Source organism: Ascaphus truei, chromosome 22 (assembly GCF_040206685.1).
Source record: "Ascaphus truei isolate aAscTru1 chromosome 22, aAscTru1.hap1, whole genome shotgun sequence".
NCBI classification, from domain to species: Eukaryota; Metazoa; Chordata; class Amphibia; order Anura; family Ascaphidae; genus Ascaphus; species Ascaphus truei.
Window position 1 is genome coordinate 13,308,600 of NC_134504.1, and position 27,696 is coordinate 13,336,295.

Genomic DNA, 27,696 nt, shown 5'->3' on the forward strand with positions numbered 1-27,696 from the left:
CAAACTTATCTGAACTTCACCTCAATCTTTCTTCCCTCAACGATTGTGGCGTTGAGCTTGTCCCGGGCGCGGTCAGCATCCATGCTAGTTTCAAATGTTACAAACCCAAAGCCCTAAAGAAGGGGAGCAGACAGGGGAGCGGAGAGAGAGAGAGAGATCCAAGAGGAAGCGTGTTAAAGACAAGAACAGAGGGGTTATACACAAGACAGAGGGGCGCTATAAGGGAAGAGCAAAGCGCGTTGGGTCAGAGACAGAAGACGAGGATGAGAGAGAGAGAGACGGGGGGAGAGAGGGGGAGAGAGGAGAGAGAGAAGAGAGAGGGGAGAGAGAAGAGAGAGGGGAGAGAGAGGAGAGGAGAGAGAGAGGAGAGAGAGAGGAGAGAGAGAGCGCGGACGGCGGTTAGTAAGAGCGCAGGACAAGACAGTCGCAGGGAGGAAGCGAGCGTGTGTTTCAGGAGATGAGGTGAGACAGGGAATCTGACATGAGATAAGCAGGCACAGTATCGCCAAGTGACACAGTATCACAGCATGGTTACTGAGCAGTATCACAGCATTGTTACTGAGCAGTATCACAGCATTGTTACTGAGCAGTATCACAGCATTGTTACTGAGCAGTATCACAGCATGGTTACTGAGCAGTATCACAGCATTGTTACTGAGCAGTATCACAGCATTGTTACTGAGCAGTATCACAGCATGGTTACTGAGCAGTATCACAGCATTGTTACTGAGCAGTATCACAGCATGGTTACTGGGCAGTATCACAGCATGGTTACTGGGCAGTATCACAGCATGGTTACTGGGCAGTATCACAGCATTGTTACTGAGCAGTATCACAGCATGGTTACTGAGCAGTATCACAGCATGGTTACTGAGCAGTATCACAGCATGGTTACTGGGCAGTATCACAGCATGGTTACTGGGCAGTATCACAGCATTGTTACTGGGCAGTATCACAGCATTGTTACTGAGCAGTATCACAGCATTGTTACTGAGCAGTATCACAGCATGGTTACTGAGCAGTATCACAGCATGGTTACTGAGCAGTATCACAGCATTGTTACTGAGCAGTATCACAGCATGGTTACTGGGCAGTATCACAGCATTGTTACTGAGCAGTATCACAGCATTGTTACTGGGCAGTATCACAGCATGGTTACTGAGCAGTATCACAGCATGGTTACTGAGCAGTATCACAGCATTGTTACTGAGCAGTATCACAGCATGGTTACTGAGCAGTATCACAGCATGGTTACTGGGCAGTATCACAGCATGGTTACTGAGCAGTATCACAGCATGGTTACTGAGCAGTATCACAGCATGGTTACTGAGCAGTATCACAGCATGGTTACTGAGCAGTATCACAGCATGGTTACTGAGCAGTATCACAGCATGGTTACTGGGCAGTATCACAGCATGGTTACTGAGCAGTATCACAGCATTGTTACTGAGCAGTATCACAGCATTGTTACTGAGCAGTATCACAGCATGGTTACTGGGCAGTATCACAGCATGGTTACTGGGCAGTATCACAGCATGGTTACTGAGCAGTATCACAGCATGGTTACTGAGCAGTATCACAGCATGGTTACTGAGCAGTATCACAGCATGGTTACTGAGCAGTATCACAGCATGGTTACTGAGCAGTATCACAGCATGGTTACTGAGCAGTATCACAGCATGGTTACTGAGCAGTATCACAGCATGGTTACTGAGCAGTATCACAGCATGGTTACTGAGCAGTATCACAGCATGGTTACTGAGCAGTATCACAGCATTGTTACTGAGCAGTATCACAGCATGGTTACTGAGCAGTATCACAGCATGGTTACTGAGCAGTATCACAGCATGGTTACTGAGCAGTATCACAGCATGGTTACTGAGCAGTATCACAGCATGGTTACTGGGCAGTATCACAGCATGGTTACTGGGCAGTATCACAGCATGGTTACTGGGCAGTATCACAGCATGGTTACTGAGCAGTATCACAGCATGGTTACTGTGTAATGTCACAGGCGGTAACCACTTTGCAGACTGAACAATCCAGAGTAAAACTTTGCGACTCTCTCTCCAACCCGCCGGCCTGAAACCTCAGGGCGAAAGCTACGCGCGAGGCAGCGCCTACACGTGTTAAACGCACGCAGCTATATACAGAACGCACGCAGCTATATACAGAACGCACGCAGCTATATACAGAACGCACGCAGCTATATACAGAACGCACGCAGCTATATACAGAACGCACGCAGCTATATACAGAACGCACGCAGCCGGGTGTTACATGCTATATACAGAGCCCACGCCGCTGGGTGTTACATGCTATATACAGAGCCCACGCCGCTGGGTGTTACATGCTATATACAGAGCGCACGCAGCCGGATGTTACATGCTATATACAGAGCCCACGCCGCTGTGTGTTACATGCTATATACAGAGCCCACGCCGCTGGGAGTTACATACTATATACAGAGCCCACGCCGCTGTGTGTTACATGCTATATACAGAGCCCACGCCGCTGGGAGTTACATGCTATATACAGAGCCCACGCCGCTGGGTGTTACATGCTATATACAGAGCCCACGCCGCTGGGTGTTACATGCTATATACAGAGCCCACGCCGCTGGGTGTTACATGCTATATACAGAGCCCACGCCGCTGGGAGTTACATACTATATACAGAGCCCACGCCGCTGGGAGTTACATGCTATATACAGAGCCCACGCCGCTGGGAGTTACATGCTATATACAGAGCCCACGCCGCTGGGTGTTACATGCTATATACAGAGCCCACGCCGCTGGGTGTTACATGCTATATACAGAGCCCACGCCGCTGGGTGTTACATGCTATATACAGAGCCCACGCCGCTGGGAGTTACATGCTATATACAGAGCCCACGCCGCTGGGTGTTACATGCTATATACAGAGCCCACGCCGCTGGGAGTTACATGCTATATACAGAGCCCACGCCGCTGGGAGTTACATGCTATATACAGAGCCCACGCCGCTGGGTGTTACATGCTATATACAGAGCCCACGCCGCCGGGTGTTACATGCTATATACAGAGCCCACGCCGCTGGGAGTTACATGCTATATACAGAGCCCACGCCGCTGGGTGTTACATGCTATATACAGAGCCCACGCCGCCGGGTGTTACATGCTATATACAGAGCCCACGCCGCTGGGTGTTACATGCTATATACAGAGCCCACGCCGCTGGGTGTTACATGCTATATACAGAGCCCACGCCGCTGGGAGTTACATGCTATATACAGAGCCCACGCCGCTGGGTGTTACATGCTATATACAGAGCCCACGCCGCTGGGAGTTACATGCTATATACAGAGCCCACGCCGCTGGGTGTTACATGCTATATACAGAGCCCACGCCGCTGGGTGTTACATGCTATATACAGAGCCCACGCCGCTGGGAGTTACATGCTATATACAGAGCCCACGCCGCTGGGTGTTACATGCTATATACAGAGCCCACGCCGCTGGGTGTTACATGCTATATACAGAGCCCACGCCGCTGTGTGTTACATGCTATATACAGAGCCCACGCCGCTGGGAGTTACATGCTATATACAGAGCCCACGCCGCTGGGTGTTACATGCTATATACAGAGCCCACGCCGCTGGGAGTTACATGCTATATACAGAGCCCACGCCGCTGTGTGTTACATGCTATATACAGAGCCCACGCCGCTGTGTGTTACATGCTATATACAGAGCCCACGCCGCTGTGTGTTACATGCTATATACAGAGCCCACGCCGCTGGGTGTTACATGCTATATACAGAGCCCACGCCGCTGGGTGTTACATGCTATATACAGAGCCCACGCCGCTGGGAGTTACATGCTATATACAGAGCCCACGCCGCTGGGTGTTACATGCTATATACAGAGCCCACGCCGCCGGGAGTTACATGCTATATACAGAGCCCACGCCGCTGGGTGTTACATGCTATATACAGAGCCCACGCCGCTGGGTGTTACATGCTATATACAGAGCCCACGCCGCCGGGAGTTACATGCTATATACAGAGCCCACGCCGCTGTGTGTTACATGCTATATACAGAGCCCACGCCGCTGGGAGTTACATGCTATATACAGAGCCCACGCCGCTGTGTGTTACATGCTATATACAGAGCCCACGCCGCTGGGTGTTACATGCTATATACAGAGCCCACGCCGCTGGGAGTTACATGCTATATACAGAGCCCACGCCGCTGGGAGTTACATGCTATATACAGAGCCCACGCCGCTGGGAGTTACATGCTATATACAGAGCCCACGCCGCTGGGTGTTACATGCTATATACAGAGCCCACGCCGCTGGGTGTTACATGCTATATACAGAGCCCACGCCGCTGTGTGTTACATGCTATATACAGAGCCCACGCCGCCGGGTATTACATGCTATATACAGAGCCCACGCCGCCGGGTATTACATGCTATATACAGAGCCCACGCCGCTGGGTGTTACATGCTATATACAGAGCCCACGCCGCTGGGTGTTACATGCTATATACAGAGCCCACGCCGCTGGGAGTTACATGCTATATACAGAGCCCACGCCGCTGGGAGTTACATGCTATATACAGAGCCCACGCCGCTGGGAGTTACATGCTATATACAGAGCCCACGCCGCTGGGAGTTACATGCTATATACAGAGCCCACGCCGCTGGGTGTTACATGCTATATACAGAGCCCACGCCGCTGGGAGTTACATGCTATATACAGAGCACACGCCGCCGGGTGTTACATGCTATATACAGAGCCCACGCCGCTGGGTGTTACATGCTATATACAGAGCCCACGCCGCTGGGTGTTACATGCTATATACAGAGCCCACGCCGCTGGGAGTTACATGCTATATACAGAGCCCACGCCGCTGGGAGTTACATGCTATATACAGAGCCCACGCCGCTGGGTGTTACATGCTATATACAGAGCCCACGCCGCTGGGAGTTACATGCTATATACAGAGCCCACGCCGCTGGGAGTTACATGCTATATACAGAGCCCACGCCGCTGGGTGTTACATACTATATACAGAGCCCACGCCGCTGGTAGTTACATGCTATATACAGAGCCCACGCCGCTGGGAGTTACATGCTATATACAGAGCCCACGCCGCTGGGAGTTACATGCTAAATACAGAGCCCACGCCGCTGGGAGTTACATGCTATATACAGAGCCCACGCCGCCGGGTGTTACATGCTATATACAGAGCCCACGCCGCCGGGTGTTACATGCTATATACAGAGCCCACGCCGCTGTGTGTTACATGCTATATACAGAGCCCACGCCGCTGTGTGTTACATGCTATATACAGAGCCCACGCCGCTGGGTGTTACATGCTATATACAGAGCCCACGCCGCTGGGTGTTACATGCTATATACAGAGCCCACGCCGCTGGGTGTTACATGCTATATACAGAGCCCACGCCGCTGGGAGTTACATGCTATATACAGAGCCCACGCCGCTGGGAGTTACATGCTATATACAGAGCCCACGCCGCTGGGAGTTACATGCTATATACAGAGCCCACGCCCTGGGTGTTACATGCTATATACAGAGCCCACGCCGCTGGGTGTTACATGCTATATACAGAGCCCACGCCGCTGGGTGTTACATGCTATATACAGAGCCCACGCCGCTGGGTGATACATGCTATATACAGAGCCCACGCCGCTGTGTGTTACATGCTATATACAGAGCCCACGCCGCTGGGTGTTACATGCTATATACAGAGCCCACGCCGCTGGGTGATACATGCTATATACAGAGCCCACGCCGCTGGGAGTTACATGCTATATACAGAGCCCACGCCGCTGGGTGTTACATGCTATATACAGAGCCCACGCCGCTGGGTGTTACATGCTATATACAGAGCCCACGCCGCTGTGTGTTACATGCTATATACAGAGCCCACGCCGCTGGGTGTTACATGCTATATACAGAGCCCACGCCGCTGGGTGTTACATGCTATATACAGAGCCCACGCCGCTGGGTGTTACATGCTATATACAGAGCCCACGCCGCTGGGTGTTACATGCTATATACAGAGCCCACGCCGCTGGGAGTTACATGCTATATACAGAGCCCACGCCGCTGGGTGTTACATGCTATATACAGAGCCCACGCCGCTGGGAGTTACATGCTATATACAGAGCCCACGCCGCTGGGAGTTACATGCTATATACAGAGCCCACGCCGCTGGGAGTTACATGCTATATACAGAGCCCACGCCGCTGGGAGTTACATGCTATATACAGAGCCCACGCCGCTGTGTGTTACATGCTATATACAGAGCCCACGCCGCTGGGTGTTACATGCTATATACAGAGCCCACGCCGCTGGGAGTTACATGCTATATACAGAGCCCACGCCGCTGGGTGTTACATGCTATATACAGAGCCCACGCCGCTGGGTGTTACATGCTATATACAGAGCCCACGCCGCTGGGAGTTACATGCTATATACAGAGCCCACGCCGCTGGGAGTTACATGCTATATACAGAGCCCACGCCGCTGGGTGTTACATGCTATATACAGAGCCCACGCCGCTGGGTGTTACATGCTATATACAGAGCCCACGCCGCTGGGTGTTACATGCTATATACAGAGCCCACGCCGCTGGGAGTTACATGCTATATACAGAGCCCACGCCGCTGTGTGTTACATGCTATATACAGAGCCCACGCCGCTGGGAGTTACATGCTATATACAGAGCCCACGCCGCTGGGAGTTACATGCTATATACAGAGCCCACGCCGCTGGGTGTTACATGCTATATACAGAGCCCACGCCGCTGGGAGTTACATGCTATATACAGAGCCCACGCCGCTGGGAGTTACATGCTATATACAGAGCCCACGCCGCTGGGAGTTACATGCTATATACAGAGCCCACGCCGCTGGGAGTTACATGCTATATACAGAGCCCACGCCGCTGTGTGTTACATGCTATATACAGAGCCCACGCCGCTGGGTGTTACATGCTATATACAGAGCCCACGCCGCTGGGAGTTACATGCTATATACAGAGCCCACGCCGCTGTGTGTTACATGCTATATACAGAGCCCACGCCGCTGGGAGTTACATGCTATATACAGAGCCCACGCCGCTGGGTGTTACATGCTATATACAGAGCCCACGCCGCTGTGTGTTACATGCTATATACAGAGCCCACGCCGCTGGGTGTTACATGCTATATACAGAGCCCACGCCGCTGGGTGTTACATGCTATATACAGAGCCCACGCCGCTGTGTGTTACATGCTATATACAGAGCCCACGCCGCTGGGAGTTACATGCTATATACAGAGCCCACGCCGCTGGGTGTTACATGCTATATACAGAGCCCACGCCGCTGGGAGTTACATGCTATATACAGAGCCCACGCCGCTGGGTGTTACATGCTATATACAGAGCCCACGCCGCTGGGAGTTACATGCTATATACAGAGATCACGCCGCTGGGTGTTACATGCTATATACAGAGCCCACACCGCTGGGTGTTACATGCTATATACAGAGCCCACGCCGCTGGGTGTTACATGCTATATACAGAGCCCACGCCGCTGGGTGTTACATGCTATATACAGAGCCCACGCCGCTGGGTGTTACATGCTATATACAGAGCCCACGCCGCTGGGTGTTACATGCTATATACAGAGCCCACGCCGCTGGGAGTTACATGCTATATACAGAGCCCACGCCGCTGTGTGTTACATGCTATATACAGAGCCCACGCCGCTGGGAGTTACATGCTATATACAGAGCCCACGCCGCTGGGAGTTACATGCTATATACAGAGCCCACGCCGCCGGGTGTTACATGCTATATACAGAGCCCACGCCGCTGGGAGTTACATGCTATATACAGAGCCCACGCCGCTGGGAGTTACATGCTATATACAGAGCCCACGCCGCTGGGAGTTACATGCTATATACAGTGCCCACGCCGCTGGGTGTTACATGCTATATACAGAGCCCACGCCGCTGGGTGTTACATGCTATATACAGAGCCCACGCCGCTGGGAGTTACATGCTATATACAGAGCCCACGCCGCTGGGTGTTACATGCTATATACAGAGCCCACGCCGCTGGGTGTTACATGCTATATACAGAGCCCACGCCGCTGGGTGTTACATGCTATATACAGAGCCCACGCCGCTGGGAGTTACATGCTATATACAGAGCCCACGCCGCTGGGTGTTACATGCTATATACAGAGCCCACGCCGCTGGGAGTTACATGCTATATACAGAGCCCACGCCGCTGGGAGTTACATGCTATATACAGAGCCCACGCCGCTGGGTGTTACATGCTATATACAGAGCCCACGCCGCTTGGAGTTACATGCTATATACAGAGCCCACGCCGCCGGGAGTTACATGCTATATACAGAGCCCACGCCGCTGGGTGTTACATGCTATATACAGAGCCCACGCCGCCGGGAGTTACATGCTATATACAGAGCCCACGCCGCTGGGTGTTACATGCTATATACAGAGCCCACGCCGCCGGGAGTTACATGCTATATACAGAGCCCACGCCGCTGGGAGTTACATGCTATATACAGAGCCCACGCCGCTGGGAATTACATGCTATATACAGAGCCCACGCCGCTGTGTGTTACATGCTATATACAGAGCCCACGCCGCTGGGAATTACATGCTATATACAGAGCCCACGCCGCTGGGAGTTACATGCTATATACAGAGCCCACGCCGCTGGGTGTTACATGCTATATACAGAGCCCACGCCGCTGGGAGTTACATGCTATATACAGAGCCCACGCCGCCGGGAGTTACATGCTATATACAGAGCCCACGCCGCTGTGTGTTACATGCTATATACAGAGCCCACGCCGCCGGGAGTTACATGCTATATACAGAGCCCACGCCGCTGGGAGTTACATGCTATATACAGAGCCCACGCCGCTGGGAGTTACATGCTATATACAGAGCCCACGCCGCTGGGAGTTACATGCTATATACAGAGCCCACGCCGCTGGGTGTTACATGCTATATACAGAGCCCACGCCGCTGGGAGTTACATGCTATATACAGAGCCCACGCCGCTGGGTGTTACATGCTATATACAGAGCCCACGCCGCTGGGTGTTACATGCTATATACAGAGCCCACGCCGCTGGGAGTTACATGCTATATACAGAGCCCACGCCGCTGGGAGTTACATGCTATATACAGAGCCCACGCCGCTGTGTGTTACATGCTATATACAGAGCCCACGCCGCTGGGTGTTACATGCTATATACAGAGCCCACGCCGCTGTGTGTTACATGCTATATACAGAGCCCACGCCGCTGGGAGTTACATGCTATATACAGAGCCCACGCCGCTGGGTGTTACATGCTATATACAGAGCCCACGCCGCTATGTGTTACATGCTATATACAGGGCCCACGCCGCTGGGTGTTACATGCTATATACAGAGCCCACGCCGCTGGGTGTTACATGCTATATACAGAGCCCACGCCGCTGGGAGTTACATGCTATATACAGAGCCCACGCCGCTGGGTGTTACATGCTATATACAGAGCCCACGCCGCTGGGTGTTACATGCTATATACAGAGCCCACGCCGCTGGGTTTTACATGCTATATACAGAGCCCACGCCGCTGGGAGTTACATGCTATACACAGAGCCCACGCCGCTCGGCCACGTGACAGGCCACACCGCCGCTCTCCTGCCCCCGCTGTGCGGCAGCCAGGGAAGCCCCTCTCTGACAGGTAACGATTTGCTAGCGCTTCCTGTCTCCGGGACACGCCGCACTAATGAGACGTCTCCACTCACCTTGGAACCTCGCTCGTTAAAAATGATTTCCACGTCTAAAATCTTCCCGAATTGCTGCAAAAGACACAAAGAGAGTCGGTTGGATGGAGGCGCAGAGCGTGCGAGAGAGGGCGCGCTCTCTTACAGGGGGTCCCCATCTGCAGGCAGGGTGCGGAGGGTGCGCTCTCTTACAGGGGGTCCCCATCTGGAGGCAGGGTGCGGAGGGTGCGCTCTCTTACAGGGGGTACCCATCTGCAGGCAGGGTGCGGAGGGCGCGCTCCCTTACAGGGGGTCCCCATCTGCAGGCAGGGTGCGGAGGGCGCGCTCCCTTACACGGGGTCCCCATCTGCAGGCAGGGTGCGGAGGGCGCGCTCCCTTACACGGGGTCCCCATCTGCAGGCAGGGTGCGGAGGGCGCGCTCCCATACAGGGGGTCCCCATCTGCAGGCAGGGTGAGGAGGGCGCGCTCCCTTACACGGGGTCCCCATCTGCAGGCAGGGTGCGGAGGGCGCGCTCCCTTACAGGGGGTCCCCATCTGCAGGCAGGGTGCGGAGGGCGCGCTCTCTTACAGGGGGGCCCCATCTGCAGGCAGGGTGAGGAGGGGAGGGCGCGCTCCCATACAGGGGGTCCCCATCTGCAGGCCGGGTGCGGAGGGCGCGCTCTCTTACAGGGGGTCCCCATCTGCAGGCAGGGTGCGGAGGGCGCGCTCTTTTACAGGGGGGCCCCATCTGCAGGCAGGGTGAGGAGGGGAGGGCGCGCTCCCATACAGGGGTCCCCATCTGCAGGCAGGGTGCGGAGGGCGCGCTCCCTTACAGGGGGTCCCCATCTGCAGGCCGGGTGCGGAGGCTGCGCTCCCTTACAGGGGGTCCCCATCTGCAGGCCGGGTGCGGAGGGTGCGCTCTCTTACAGGGGGTCCCCATCTGCAGGCAGGATGAGGAGGGGAGGGCGCGCTCCCATACAGGGGTCCCCATCTGCAGGCAGGATGAGGAGGGCCCGTTCCCTTACAGGGGGTCCCCATCTGCAGGCAGGGTGAGGAGGGTGCGCTCTCTTACAGGGGGTCCCCATCTGCAGGCAGGATGAGGAGGGCGCGCTCTCTTACAGGGGGTCCCCATCTGCAGGCCGGGTGCGGAGGGCGCGCTCTCTTACAGGGGTCCCCATCTGCAGGCAGGATGAGGAGGGCCCGTTCCCTTACAGGGGGTCCCCATCTGCAGGCAGGGTGAGGAGGGCGCGTTCCCTTACAGGGGGTCCCCATCTGCAGGCAGGATGAGGAGGGCGCGCTCCCTTACAGGGGGTCCCCATCTGCAGGCAGGATGAGGAGGGCGCGCTCCCTTACAGGGGGTCCCCATCTGCAGGCAGGGTGAGGAGGGCGCGCTCTCTTACTGGGGGTCCCCTTCTGCAGGCAGGGTGAGGAGGGCCTGCTCCCTTACAGGGGTCCCCATCTGCAGGCAGGGTGAGGAGGGCCTGCTCCCTTACAGGGGTCCCCATCTGCAGGCAGGGTGAGGAGGGCGCGCTCCCTTACAGGGGGTCCCCATCTGCAGGCAGGGTGAGGAGGGCGCGCTCCCTTACAGGGGGTCCCCATCTGCAGGCAGGGTGAGGAGGGCCCGCTCCCTTACAGGGGGTCCCCATCTGCAGGCAGGGTGAGGAGGGGAGGGCGCGCTCCCTTACAGGGGGTCCCCATCTGCAGGCAGGGTGAGGAGGGCTCGCTCCCTTACAGGGGGTCCCCATCTGCAGGCAGCGTGAGGAGGGCGCGCTCCCTTACAGGGGGTCCCCATCTGCAGGCAGGGTGAGGCGGGCCCGTTCCCTTACAGGGGGTCCCCATCTGCAGGCAGGGTGAGGAGGGCCTGCTCCCTTACAGGGGTCCCCATCTGCAGGCAGGGTGAGGAGGGCGCGCTCGGTTACAGGGGTCCCCATCTGCAGGCAAGGTGAGGAGGGCCCGTTCCCTTACAGGGGGTCCCCATCTGCAGGCAGGGTGAGGAGGGCCTGCTCCCTTACAGGGGTCCCCATCTGCAGGCAGGGTGAGGAGGGCGCGCTCCCTTACAGGGGGTCCCCATCTGCAGGCAGGGTGAGGAGGGCGCGCTCCCTTACAGGGGGTCCCCATCTGCAGGCAGGGTGAGGAGGGCGCGCTCCCTTACAGGGGGTCCCCATCTGCAGGCAGGGTGAGGAGGGCGCGCTCCCTTACAGGGGGTCCCCATCTGCAGGCAGGGTGAGGAGGGGAGGGCGCGCTCCCTTACAGGGGGTCCCCATCTGCAGGCAGGGTGAGGAGGGCTCGCTCCCTTACAGGGGGTCCCCATCTGCAGGCAGCGTGAGGAGGGCGCGCTCCCTTACAGGGGGTCCCCATCTGCAGGCAGGGTGAGGAGGGGAGGGCGCGCTCCCTTACAGGGGGTCCCCATCTGCAGGCAGGGTGAGGAGGGCGCGCTCCCTTACAGGGGGTCCCCATCTGCAGGCAGGGTGAGGAGGGGAGGGCGCGCTCCCTTACAGGGGGTCCCCATCTGCAGGCAGGGTGAGGAGGGGAGGGCGCGCTCCCTTACAGGGGGTCCCCATCTGCAGGCAGGGTGAGGAGGGGAGGGCGCGCTCCCTTACAGGGGGTCCCCATCTGCAGGCAGGGTGCGGAGGGCGCGCTCCCTTACAGGGGGTCCGAGATGCTTTGCACAGGTGCTGTGAGATCCGCTTAGCGGTGCCACTAATGAGGGGAGCAGAGAGATTGCGATGCAGCTCGAGATGACTGCATTATTTAATTAATACTAATTACCTGTCTCAAACATAAAGCACTTGGACTCATTTAGATACAATGAGGGAGAAATTAATCTTCCATGTAACAGGAGCGAGGGGGGGGGGCAGGGAGAGAGAAAAGGAGGGGGGCAGGGAGAGAGAAAAAGGGGGGCAGGGAGAGAAAAGGGGGGGCAGGGGGAGAGAATGAAAAGGGGGGGCAGGGAGAGAGAAAAAGGGGGGGGCAGAGAGAGAGAAAAGGAGGGGGGCAGGGAGAGAGAAAAAGGGGGGGCAGGGAGAGAAAAGGGGGGGCAGGGGGAGAGAATGAAAAGGGGGGGCAGGGAGAGAGAAAAGGAGGGGGGCAGGGAGAGAGAAAAAGGGGGGGGCAGGGAGAGAGAGAAAAAAGGGGGGCAGGGAGAGAGAGAAAAAAGGGGGGCAGGGAGAGAGAAAAAGGGAGGGCAGGGAGAGAAAAGGGGGGGCAGGGAGAGAAAAGGGGGGGCAGGGGGAGAGAATGAAAAGAGGGGGCAGGGAGAGAGAAAAAAGGGGGGCAGGGAGAGAAAAGGGGGGGCAGGGGGAGAGAATGAAAAGGGGGGGCAGGGAGAGGGAAAAGGGGGGGCAGGGAGAGAAAAGGGGGGGCAGGGAGAGAGAATGAAAAGGGGGGGCAGGGAGAGGGAAAAGGGGGGGCAGGGAGAGAGAAAAGGGGGGCAGGGGGAGAGAGAAAAGGGGGGGCAGGGGGAGAGAGAAAAGGAGGTCAGGGAGAGAGAGAAAAGGGGGGCAGAGAGAGAGAGAAAGGGGGGCAAAGAGAGAAAAGAGGTCAGAGAGAAAAGGGGCAGAGAGAGAGAGGGGGGCAGAGAGAGAAAGGGGGGGACGAGAGAGAGAAAAGGGAGGATCAGCGGGAGAGAGAGGAAAAGGGGGGAGAGATAAAAGGGAGGGCAGGGCAGAGAGAGAGAAATGGTGGGACTGAAAGAGAGAAAGGGAGGGGGCAGAGAGACAGGGAAAGGGGGAGGTACAGCGAGAGAGAAAAGGGGGGCAAAGGAAGAGAGGAGGGGGGGTATAGAGAGAGAAAGAGGAGAGGGCAGAGAGAGAGGACAGGGTCATATAGAGAGAGAAGGGGGGTAGAGAGAGAGAGGGGGGTAGAGAGAAGGGGGGTAGAGAGCGAAAGAGAGAAAGGGGTGGGGAGAGAGAGAGAGATAGAGAAGGGGGAGAGAGAGATGGGGGAAGAGAGAGAGAAGGGGGGACGACAGAGAGGGAAAGGGGGGCAGCGAGAGAGAGAAAAAGGGGGGTCAGGGAGAGAGAAAAGGGGGGCAGGGGGAGAGAGAAAAGGGGGGGGCAGGGGGAGAGAGAAAAGGAGGGCAGGGAGAGAGAGAAAAGGGGGGCAGAGAGAGAGAGAAAGGGGGGCAAAGAGAGAAAAGAGGTCAGAGAGAAAAGGGGCAGAGAGAGAGGGGGGCAGAGAGAGAGAGGGGGGGCAGAGAGAGAAAGGGGGGGACGAGAGAGAGAAAATGGAGGATCAGCGGAAGAGAGAGGAAAAGGGGGGAGAGATAAAAGGGAGGGCAGGGCAGAGAGAGAGAAATGGTGGGACTGAAAGAGAGAAAGGGATGGGGCAGAGAGACAGGGAAAGGGGGAGGTACAGCGAGAGAGAAAAGGGGGGCAAAGGAAGAGAGGAGGGGGGGTATAGAGAGAGAAAGAGGAGAGGGCAGAGAGAGAGGACAGGGTCATATAGAGAGAGAAGCGGGGTAGAGAGAGAGAGGGGGGTAGAGAGAAGGGGGGTAGAGAGCGAAAGAGAGAAAGGGGTGGGGAGAGAGAGAGAGATAGAGAAGGGGGGGAGAGAGATGGGGGAAGAGAGAGAGAAGGGGGGACGACAGAGAGGGAGGGGGTGAAGAAAGAGGGGGACAGAGAAAGGGGAAGAGAAAGTGAAAAGGGGGGATCAGAGAGAGAGAGAAAAGGGGAGGCTGAGAGAGAGTGAGGAAAGGTGGGCAGAGAGAGAAAAGGGGGGAGCAAGCAGAGAGAGAGGAAAGTGGGGGAGGGGGGAGGGGCAAAGAGAGAAAGGAGGGAGGCAGAGAGAGAGAGAGAGAGAGAGAGGAGGGGGCATATAGAGAGAAGGGGGAAGAGAGAGAGGGGTGGGGGGGAGAGAGAGGGGGGAGGAGGGCATATAGAGAGGGAAGGGGGGAAGAGAGAGGGGTGGGCGGAGAGAGAGGAGGGGGGGCATATAGAGAGAGAAGGGGGAAGAGAGAGGGGTGGGGGAGAGGGAGGAGGGGGGCATATAGAGAGAGAAGGGGGGAAGAGAGAGAGGGGAGTGAGGGGGAGTGAGAAAGAGAGCGGGGGGAAGAGAAAGCGAAAAGGGGAGGCAGAGAGACAGAGAGAGAAAAGGGGAGAGAGAGAGGGAGAGGGGGAGAAGGGAGAGAGAGAGAAAGGGTGAGGCTGAGAGAGAGAGAGAGGAGGGAGCAGAGAAAGGGGGGGGGAGAGAAAGAATGTGGGGTGAAGAGAGAAAAGGGGTGAAGAGAGAAAAGGGTGGCAGAGAGAGCAAAAAGGGGGGAAGAGAGCGAAAAGGGAGGGGGGAAGTGAGAGAGAGAAAAGGGGGGGCAGAGCGCAAAAAGGGTGTGTAGCAGAGAGTGAAAACGGGGGCGGGGGCAGAGAAAGCAAAAAGGGGGGCAGAGAGAGAGTAAAGGGGGTGGGGGGGGGGGTAAGAGAGGGGAGGGAATGTGAGAGAGAGAGAGGGAAGTTGTTTATATCTGCTGTCAAATTTCATATGGAAACATTGTAATTTGGAGACCCTGTTACCTAGCACTGAATGTGTCCATGTCCCCTCTCCACCACCCGCAGAGCCAAAGAAAAATGAATTGTTTAGCTTCAATCAAAAGGGATGTTTATTGTAATTATGAATTGCTGTCCAGAGGCGCTGATCGGTGAGCTGCTTCAGTTTATTCCCCAAGGAGTCGTTAAGAATTACAGTGCTAATAATGTTCCCTGTGATGCCTCTTCCTCACCCCCCCCCTGCTCACTCACACTCTCCCCCCCTCCCCCCCCTCACTCTCTCTTCCTCGCTCCCCCTCGCTCCCCCTCTCTCAAACCGACCGCTCTCTCTATAACTTCCTCCCACCCCCCCCCCCTCTCACTTTCTCCCCCGCTTACACTGCATCTGATCTCAGACGCGCTATTAGAGAGGGTTGGGGATCCTTACAATGCATCTGATCTCAGACGCGCTATTAGAGAGGGTTGGGGTTCCTTACAATGCATCTGATCTCAGACGCGCTATTAGAGAGGGTTGGGGTTCCTTACAATGCATCTGATCCCAGACACTATTAGAGAGGGTTGGGGAGCCTTACAATGCATCTGATCTCAGACGCGCTATTAGAGAGGGTTGGGGTTACTTACAATGCATCCGATCTCAGACGTGCTATTAGAGAGAGTTGGGGTTCCTTACAATGCATCAGATCTCAGACGCGCTATTATAGAGGGTTGGGGTTCCTTACAATGCATCTGATCTCAGACGTGCTATTAGAGAGGGTTGGGGTTCCTTACAATGCATCTGATTTCAGACGCGCTATTAGAGAGGGTCGGGGTTCCTTACAATGCATCTGATCTCAGGCACGCTATTAGAGAGGGTTGGGGTTCCTTGCAATGCATCTGATCTCAGACGCGCTATTAGAGAGAATTGGGGTTCCTTACAATGCATCTGATCTCAGACGCGCTATTAGAGAGGGTTGGGGTTCCTTACAATGCATCTGATCTCAGACGCGCTATTAGAGAGGGTTGGGGTTCCTTATAATGCATCTGATCTCAGACGCGCTATTAGAGAGGGTTGGGGCTCCTTACAATGCATCTGATCTCAGACGCGCTATTAGAGAGGGTTGGGGTTCCTTACAATGCATCTGATCTCAGACGCGCTATTAGAGAGGGTTGGGGTTCCTTACAATGTATCTGATCTCAGACGCGCTATTAGAGAGGGTTGGGGTTCAGCAGAATTTCACAATATAATTATAGGGTTACTTAACAAAATAAAGGTGGAACACCTCTGCCCTATGATGTAGCGGTAGAGAGGTTTGTGTGCACACTGCAGGGTTTTTGGGATGGTAAAATATGGCCGCCCCTCCTGTGATGTAAATAACAGCGCTGGGCGGTACTCACTCCGAACATCTGCCGGAGATCGGGGTCTCGGAAGCGGAAGGGGATGTTGGAGACGTGTAGCCGCTTGGGCTGCTGCTTGTCTGTGCTCTCCGGACACTGTAACTGTTGGCTGCTGTCTGTCTGCGATACTTCGTCTGTCTGCGAGTGAGAGAAGAGAGTCAGAGAAGCCCCGAGTGCGCAGAACACAATGTGTGAGCAAGCACTCTCACACCAGCTGAGGACGTGTCCCCCTCTGGCTCACGTCCCCGAGTGCGCAGAGCACAATGTGTGAGCAAGCACTCTCACACCAGCTGAGGACGTGTCCCCCTCCGGCTCACGTCCCCGAGTGGTGGAGGGGTCCTCCCCGTGCCCTGCCCGAGCGCTCGGAGATTTTAGCAAAGCGCTGCTTGTGTCTGAATGCAGAAGTGTATAATCCTACCCGGGGCCAGGGTATAATCCTGCCCGGGGCCGGGGTATAATCCTGCCCGGGGCCGGGGTATAATCCTGCCCGGGGCCGGGGTATAATCCTGCTGGGGGCCAGGGTATAATCCTGCCCGGGGTGGGGGTATTACACTCTGTTATTATCACACCTTACCCTTGATGCTGCCTCTCTGGAGGTAATATCACACATTACCCTTGATGCTGCCTCTCTGGAGGTAATATCACACATTACCCTTGATGCTGCCTCTCTGGAGGTAATATCACACATTACCCTTGATGCTGCCTCTCTGGAGGTATTATCACACATTACCCATGATGCTGCCTCTCTGGAGGTAATATCACACATTACCCATGACGCTGCCTCTCTGGAGGTAATATCACACATTACCCTTGATGCTGCCTCTCTGGAGGTAATATCACACGTTACCCACGATGCTGCGTCTCTGGAGGTCATATCACACATTACCCACGATGCTGCCTCTCTGGAGGTATTATCACACATTACCCTTGATGCTGCCTCTCTGGAGGTAATATCACACATTACCCTTGATGCTGCCTCTCTGGAGGTAATATCACACATTACCCTAGATGCTGCCTCTCTGGAGGTATAATCACACATTACCCATGACGCTGCCTCTCTGGAGGTATTATCACACATTAACCATGATGCTGCCTCTCTGGAGGTAATATCACACATTACCCATGATGCTGCCTCTCTGGAGGTATTATCACACATTACCCATGATGCTGCCTCTCTGGAGGTAATATCACACATTACCCTTGATGCTGCCTCTCTGGAGGTATTATCACACATTACCCATGACGCTGCCTCTCTGGAGGTATTATCACACATTAACCTTGATGCTGCCTCTCTGGAGGTATTATCACACATTACCCATGATGCTGCCTCTCTGGAGGTATTATCACACATTACCCATGATGCTGCCTCTCTGGAGGTATTAACACACATTATCCATGATGCTGCCTCTCTGGAGGTAATATCACACATTACCCATGGTGCTGCCTCTCTGGAGGTATTATCACACATTACCCATGATGCTGCCTCTCTGGAGGTATTATCACACATTACCCATGGTGCTGCCTCTCTGGAGGTATTATCACACATTACCCATGATGCTGCCTCTCTGGAGATATTATCACACATTACCCTTGATGCTGCCTCTCTGGAGGTAATATCACACATTACCCATGATCCTGCCTCCCTGGTAGTATTAACGCACGTTTCCCATGACGCTGCCGCTCAGGGGGTATTAATGCATGTTACCCATGATGCTGCCGCTCAGGGGGTATTAATGCATGTTACCCATGACACTGCCGCTCAGGGGGTATTAATGCATGTTACCCATGATGCTGCCGCTCAGGGGGTATTAATGCATGTTACCCATGACACTGCCGCTCAGGGGGTATTAATGCATGTTACCCATGACACTGCCGCTCAGGGGGGATTAATGCATGTTACCCATGACGCTGCTGCTCAGGGGGTATTAATGCATGTTACCCATGCCGCTGCCGCTCAGGGGGTATTAATGCATGTTACCCATGACGCTGCTGCTCAGGGGGTATTAATGCATGTTACCCATGACGCTGCCGCTCGGGGTATTAATGCATGTTACCCATGACACTGCTGCTCAGGGGGTATTAATGCATGTTACCCATGACGCTGCCGCTCAGGGGGTATTAATGTATGTTACCCATGACGCTGCTGCTCAGGGGGTATTAATGCATGTTACCCATGACACTGCTGCTCAGGGGGTATTAAAGCATGTTACCCATGACGCTGCCTGCGGATACTCAGAGATGGTTATTCCTCGGAGCAGCGGCTCCGGCCCACACAGAGATCCCAGGATGCTGGAGTGATTTATCAGCGTGTCGCTCTCACGCCGCGCCCACGTGTCCACGTGCCACGTTCTCACCACGGCCCCAAACACAAGAAAAAACAAGAATCTGAGCAAGTCTCCGAGTAACGTCAGCTCATTTATCAGGATAAATCCGCGAGCGCCGCTCTTAAGGGACGCAAAGTGTTTCCATTTATCAAACCACCAGTGTCCAAACCAGCCACGTACGGTAATACGGTAACCCCTTCACTGCTGGGTGCGGCTGCAGTGCTCCGTGCGGCTTTCTACCTCTCCGTGCGCATTCTATCGCTCTGCGCATTCCCCCCCAATAAAACCACCCACGTCCCCCCCGATACAACCAGCGTCTCCCCCCCGATGATACGACCACCAGCGTCTCCCCCGATACAACCAGCGTCCTCCCCGATACAACCAGTATCCAGCGTACCCCCGATACAACCAGCGTCCCCCCCGATAATACAACCACCAGCGTCCCCCCGATAATACAACCACCAGCGTCTCCCCCCGATACAACCAGCGTCCTCCCCGATACAACCAGTATCCAGCGTACCCCCGATACAACCAGCGTCCCCCCCGATAATACAACCACCAGCGTCCCCCCGATAATACAACCACCAGCGTCTCCCCCCGATACAACCAGCGTCCCCCCCGATATACAACCAGCGTCCCCCCCGATATACAACCAGCGTCCCCCCCGATAATACAACCACCAGCGTCCCCCCGATATACAACCAGCGTCCCCCCGATATACAACCAGCGTCCCCCCGATATACAACCAGCGCCGCCCCCGATATACAACCAGCGTCCCCAGATATACAACCAGCGTCCCCCCGATACAACCAGCGTCCCCCCTGATACAACCAGCGTCCCCCCTGATACAACCAGCGCCCCCGATACAACCAGCGCCCCCCGATACCACCACCAGCGCCCCCCGATAATACCACCACCAGCGCCCCCCGATAATATCACCACCAGCGTCCCCCCCGATAATACCACCACCAGCGTCCCCCCGATAATATCACCACCAGCGTCCCCCCGATAATATCACCACCAGCGCCCCCCCCGATAATACCACAGCCAGCATCCCCCCCGATAATATCACCGCCAGCGCCCCCCCGATAATACCACCACCAGCGCCCCCCGATAATACCACCGCCAGCGCCCCCCGATACCACCACCAGCGTCCCCCCGATAATACCACCTCCAGCGTCCCCCCAATAATACCACCGCCAGCGCCCCCCCGATAATACCACCGCCAGCGTCCCCCCGATAATACCACCGCCAGCGCCCCCCCGATAATACCACCGCCAGCGTCCCCCCGATAATATCACCACCAGCCCGATAATATCACCCCCAGCGCCCCCCACTAATACCACCAGCGTCCCCCCGATAATATCACCTCCAGCACCCCCCCGATAATGCCACCGCCAGCGTCCCCCCGATAATACCACCGCCAGCGTCCCCCCGATAATACCACCACCAGCGTCCCCCCGATAATACCACCTCCAGCGTCCCCCCAATAATACCACCGCCAGCGCCCCCCCGATAATACCACCGCCAGCGTCCCCCCGATAATACCACCGCCAGCGCCCCCCCGATAATACCACCGCCAGCGTCCCCCCGATAATATCACCACCAGCCCGATAATATCACCCCCAGCGCCCCCCACTAATACCACCAGCGTCCCCCCGATAATATCACCTCCAGCACCCCCCCGATAATGCCACCGCCAGCGTCCCCCCGATAATACCACCGCCAGCGTCCCCCCGATAATACCACCACCAGCGTCCCCACGATAATACCACCGCCAGCGCCCCCCGATAAAATCACCACCAGCGCCACCCCGATAATACCACCGCCAGCGCCCCCGATAATATCACCACCAGCGCCCCCCGATAATACCACCACCAGCGTCCCCCCGATAATACCACCGCCAGCGTCCCCCCGATACCACCGCCAGCGTCCCCCCCGATAATACCACCACCAGCGTCCCCCTGATAATACCACCGCCAGCGTCCCCCGATAATACCGCCAGTGTCCCCCCGATAATACCACCGCCAGCGTCCCCCCCGATAATACCACCACCAGCGTCCCCCCGATAATACCACCACCAGCGTCCCCCCCAATAATACCACCGACAGCGTCCCCCGATAATACCACCACCAGCGTCCCCCCGATAATACCACCGCCAGCATCCCCCCGATAATACCACCGCCAGAGTCCCCCCGATAATACCACCGCCAGCGCCCCCGATAATGCCAGCGCCCCCCCGATATCACCGCCAGCGTCCCCCTGATAATACCACCACCAGCACCCCCCCGATAATACCACCGCCAGCGTCCCCCCGATATCACCGCCAGCGTCCCCCGATATCACCGCCAGCGTCCCCCTGATAATATCTCCACCAGCGCCCCCTGATAACATCACCACCAGCGCCCCCGGTAATACCACCGCCAGCGTCCCCCCGATAATACCACCGCCAGCGCCCCCCGATAATACCACCGCCAGCGCCCCCCGATAATACCACCACCAGCGTCCTCCCGATAATACCACCACCAGCGCCCCCCCGATAATACCACCATCGTCCCCCCGATAATACCACCAGCATCCCCCCGATAATACCACCAGCATCCCCCCGATAATACCACCGCCAGTGTCCCCCCAATATCACCACCAGCGCCCCGTGATAATATCACCACCAGCGCCCCCCGATAATATCACCACCAGCGTCCCCCGATAATATCACCACCAGCGTCCCCCCGATATCACCACCAGCGCCCCCGATAATATCACCACCAGCGCCCCCCCGATAATACCACCACCAGCGTCCCCCCGATAATACCACCAGCGTCCCCCCAATAATACCACCGCCAGCGTCCCCCGAATATCACCACCAGCGCCCCCTGATAATACCACCAGCGTCACCCCGATAATACCACCGCCAGCGTCCCGATAATATCACCACCAGCGTTCCCCGATAATACCACCACCAGCGTCCCCCCGATAATATCACCACCAGCGCCCCCCCGATATCACCACCAGCGTCCCCCCGATATCACCACCAGCGTCCCCCCGATATCACCACCAGCGCCCAATATAATATCACCACCAGCGTCCCCCCGATAATACCACCACCAGCGTCCCCCCGATAATACCACCGCCAGCGTCCCCCCGATAATACCACCACCAGCGTCCCCCCGATAATACCACCGCCAGCGTCCCGATAATACCACCACCAGCGTTCCCCGATAATACCACCGCCAGCGTCCCCCCGATACTATCACCACCAGCGCCCCCCCGATATCACCACCAGTCCCCCCGATATCACCACCAGCGCCCCAGATAATATCACCACCAGCGTCTCCCCAATATCACCACCAGCGCCCCTTGATAATATCACCACCAGCGCCCCCCAATATCACCACCAGCGCCCCCCGATAATATCACCACCAGCGTCCCCCCAATATCACCACCAGCGCCCCCTGATAATATCACCACCAGCGCCCCCCCGATATCACCACCAGCGCCCTCTGATAATATCACCACCAGCGTTCCCCGATAATACCACCGCCAGCGTCCCCCCGATAATACCACCACCAGCGTCCTCCCGATAATACCACCACCAGCGTCCCCCCGATAATACCACCAGCGTCCCCCCGATAATACCACCAGCATCCCCCCGATAATACCACCAGCATCCCCCCGATAATACCACCAGCGTCCCCACGATAATACCACCGCCAGCGCCCCCCGATAAAATCACCACCAGCGCCACCCCGATAATACCACCGCCAGCGCCCCCGATAATATCACCACCAGCGCCCCCCGATAATACCACCACCAGCGTCCCCCCGATAATACCACCACCAGCGCCCCCCCGATATCACCACCAGCGTCCCCCCGATATCACCACCAGCGTCCCCCCGATATCACCACCAGCGCCCAATATAATATCACCACCAGCGTCCCGATAATACCACCACCAGCGTCCCCCCGATAATACCACCGCCAGCGCCCCCGATAATACCACCGCCAGCGTCCCGATAATACCACCACCAGCGTTCCCCGATAATACCACCGCCAGCGTCCCCCCGATACTATCACCACCAGCGCCCCCCCGATATCACCACCAGTCCCCCCGATATCACCACCAGCGCCCCAGATAATATCACCACCAGCGTCTCCCCAATATCACCACCAGCGCCCCTTGATAATATCACCACCAGCGCCCCCCAATATCACCACCAGCGCCCCCCGATAATATCACCACCAGCGTCCCCCCAATATCACCACCAGCGCCCCCTGATAATATCACCACCAGCGCCCCCCCGATATCACCACCAGCGCCCTCTGATAATATCACCACCAGCGTTCCCCGATAATACCACCGCCAGCGTCCCCCCGATAATACCACCACCAGCGTCCTCCCGATAATACCACCACCAGCGTCCCCCCGATAATACCACCAGCGTCCCCCCGATAATACCACCAGCATCCCCCCGATAATACCACCAGCATCCCCCCGATAATACCACCAGCGTCCCCACGATAATACCACCGCCAGCGCCCCCCGATAAAATCACCACCAGCGCCACCCCGATAATACCACCGCTAGCGCCCCCGATAATATCACCACCAGCGCCCCCCGATAATACCACCACCAGCGTCCCCCCGATAATACCACCGCCAGCGTCCCCCCGATACCACCGCCAGCGTCCCCCCCGATAATACCACCACCAGCGTCCCCCTGATAATACCACCGCCAGTGTCCCCCGATAATACCGCCAGTGTCCCCCCGATAATACCACCGCCAGCGTCCCCCCCGATAATACCACCACCAGCGTCCCCCCGATAATACCACCACCAGCGTCCCCCCCAATAATACCACCGACAGCGTCCCCCGATAATACCACCACCAGCGTCCCCCCGATAATACCACCGCCAGCATCCCCCCGATAATACCACCGCCAGAGTCCCCCCGATAATACCACCGCCAGCGCCCCCGATAATGCCAGCGCCCCCCCGATATCACCGCCAGCGTCCCCCTGATAATACCACCACCAGCACCCCCCCGATAATACCACCGCCAGCGTCCCCCCGATATCACCGCCAGCGTCCCCCGATATCACCGCCAGCGTCCCCCTGATAATATCTCCACCAGCGCCCCCTGATAACATCACCACCAGCGCCCCCGGTAATACCACCGCCAGCGTCCCCCCGATAATACCACCGCCAGCGCCCCCCGATAATACCACCACCAGCGTCCTCCCGATAATACCACCACCAGCGCCCCCCCGATAATACCACCAGCGTCCCCCCGATAATACCACCAGCATCCCCCCGATAATACCACCAGCATCCCCCCGATAATACCACCGCCAGTGTCCCCCCAATATCACCACCAGCGCCCCGTGATAATATCACCACCAGCGCCCCCCGATAATATCACCACCAGCGTCCCCCGATAATATCACCACCAACGTCCCCCCGATATCACCACCAGCGCCCCCGATAATATCACCACCAGCGCCCCCCCGATAATACCACCAGCGTCCCCCCGATAATACCACCAGCGACCCCCAATAATACCACCGCCAGCGTCCCCCGAATATCACCACCAGCGCCCCCCGATAATACCACCACCAGCGTCACCCCGATAATACCACCGCCAGCGTCCCGATAATACCACCACCAGCGTTCCCCGATACCACCGCCAGCGTCCCCCCGATATCACCACCAGCGTCCCCCCGATATCACCACCAGCGCCCCAGATAATATCACCACCAGCGAATATCACCACCAGCGCCCCCTGATAATATCACCACCAGCGCCCCCCCGATATCACCACCAGCGCCCCCCAATATCACCACCAGCGCCCCCCGATAATATCACCACCAGCGTCCCCCCAATATCACCACCAGCGCCCCCTGATAATATCACCACCAGCGCCCCCCCGATATCACTACCAGCGCCCCCCCGATATCACCACCAGCGCCCCCCCGATATCACCACCAGCGCCCTCTGATAATACCACCGCCAGCATCCCCCGATAATACCACCGCAGCGCCCCCCGATAATACCGCCACCAGCGCCCCCCGATAATACCGCCAGCGTCCCCCCGATAATACCACCGCCAGCGTCCCCCCGATAATACCACCGCCAGCGTCCCCCGATAATACCACCGCCAGCGTCCCCCCGATAATACCACCGCCAGCGTCCCCCCGATATCACCACCAGCGCCCCCCGATAATATCACCACCAGCTTCCCCCCCAATATCACCACCAGCGCCCCGATAATATCACCACCAGCGTCCCCCCAATATCACCACCAGCGCCCCCTGATAATATCACCACCAGCGTTCCCCGATAATACCACCGCCAGCGTTCCCCGAAAATACCACCGCCAGCGTTCCCCGATAATACCACCGCCAGCGCCACCCCGATAATACCACCGCCAGCGTCCCCCCGATAATACCACCGCCAGCGTCCCCCCGATAATACCACCGCCAGCGTCCCCCCCGATACTACCACCACCAGCGTCCCCCGATAATACCACCACCAGCGTCCCCCCGATAATACCACCACCAGCGTCCCCCCCAATAATACCACCGCCAGCGTCCCCCGATAATATCACCACCAGCGCCCCCGATAAAACCACCACCAGCGTCCCCCCGATAATACCACCGCCAGAGTCCCCCCGATAATACCACCGCCAGCGTCCCCCCGATAATACCACCGCCAGCATCCCCTCGATACCACCACCAGCGTCCCCCCCGATAATATCACTGCCAGCGCCCCCCGATAATACCACCGCCAGCGCCCCTGACAATGCCAGCGCCCCCCGATATCACCGCCAGCGTCCCCCCTATAATACCACCACCAGCGCCCCCCGATAATACCACCACCAGCGCCCCCCCGATAATACCACCGCCAGCGCCCCCCCGATAATACCACCACCAGCGCCCCCCCGATAATACCACCGCCAGCGTTCCCCCGATATCACCGCCAGCGTCCCCCCGATATCACCGCCAGCGTCCCCTGATAATATCTCCACCAGCGCCCCCTGATAATATCACCACCAGCTCCCCCGGTAATACCACCGCCAGCGTCCCCCCCGATAATACCACCGCCAGCACCCCCCTGATAATACCACCACCAGCGTCCCCCCGATAATACCACCACCAGCGTCCCCCCGATAATACCACCACCAGCGTCCCCCCCAATAATACCACCGCCAGCGTCCCCCGATAATATCACCACCAGCGCCCCCGATAATACCACCACCAGCGTCCCCCCGATAATACCACCGCCAGCGTCCCCCCGATAATACCACCGCCAGCGTCCCCCCGATAATACCACCGCCAGCATCCCCTCGATACCACCACCAGCGTCCCCCCCGATAATATCACTGCCAGCGCCCCCCGATAATACCACCGCCAGCGCCCCTGACAATGCCAGCGCCCCCCCGATATCACCGCCAGCGTCCCCCCTATAATACCACCACCAGCGCCCCCCGATAATACCACCACCAGCGCCCCCCCGATAATACCACCGCCAGCGCCCCCCCGATAATACCACCACCAGCGCCCCCCCGATAATACCACCGCCAGCGTCCCCCCGATATCACCGCCAGCGTCCCCCCGATATCACCGCCAGCGTCCCCTGATAATATCTCCACCAGCGCCCCCTGATAATATCACCACCAGCTCCCCCGGTAATACCACCGCCAGCGTCCCCCCCGATAATACCACCGCCAGCACCCCCCTGATAATACCACCACCAGCGTCCCCCCGATAATACCACCACCAGCGTCCACCCGATAATACCACCACCAGCGTCCCCCCGATAATACCACCACCAGCATCCCCCCGATAATACCACCACCAGCGTCCACCCGATAATACCACCACCAGCGTCCCCCCGATAATACCACCACCAGCATCCCCCCGATAATACCACCACCAGCGTCCACCCGATAATACCACCACCAGCGTCCACCCGATAATACCACCACCAACGTCCCCCCGATAATACCACCAGCATCCCCCCGATAATACCACCAGCATCCCCCCGATAATACCACCAGCATCCCCCCGATAATACCACCGCCAGCGTCCCCCCAATATCACCACCAGCGCCCCCTGATAATATCACCACCAGCGTCCCCCCGATATCACCACCAGCGCCCCCCGGTAATACCACCACCAGCGTCCCCCGATAATATCACCACCAGCGCCCCCCGATAATACCACCACCAGCGTCCCCCCGATAATACCACCAGCGTCCCCCGATAATATCACCACCAGCGCCCCCCCGATAATACCACCACCAGCGTCCCCCCGATAATACCACCAGCGTCCCCCCAATAATACCACCGCCAGCGTCCCCCGAATATCACCACCAGCGCCCCCTGATAATATCACCACCAGCGCCCCCCGATAATACCACCAGCGTCCCCCCGATAATACCACCGCCAGCGTCCCGATAATATCACCACCAGCGTTCCCCGATAATACCACCACCAGCGTCCCCCCGATAATACCACCACCAGCGTCCCCCCGATAATACCACCACCAGCGTTCCCCGATAATACCACCACCAGCGTTCCCCGATAATACCACCGCCAGCGTCCCCCCGATACTATCACCACCAGCGCCCCCCCGATATCACCACCAGCGTCCCCCGATAATATCACCACCAGCATCCCCCCGATATCACCACCAGCGCCCCTGATAATATCACCACCAGCGTCCCCCCAATATCAC

At 57.2% G+C, this 27,696-nt stretch overlaps 1 protein-coding gene across 1 annotated transcript in view; it reads right to left on the minus strand.

Annotated features, from left to right (window-relative positions):
* The window catches only part of RBFOX3 (RNA binding fox-1 homolog 3), a 234,589-nt gene that overhangs the window by 13,607 nt on the left and 193,286 nt on the right, over positions 1 to 27,696 (minus strand). The window contains exons 4-6 of the mRNA XM_075579759.1: positions 16,638 to 16,775; positions 9,829 to 9,882; positions 21 to 113 (exon numbers count right to left, since the gene is read on the minus strand). Of these exons, the coding sequence (XP_075435874.1) occupies positions 21 to 113; positions 9,829 to 9,882; positions 16,638 to 16,775 (285 nt within the window). The remainder of the gene's footprint in view (positions 1 to 20; positions 114 to 9,828; positions 9,883 to 16,637; positions 16,776 to 27,696) is intronic.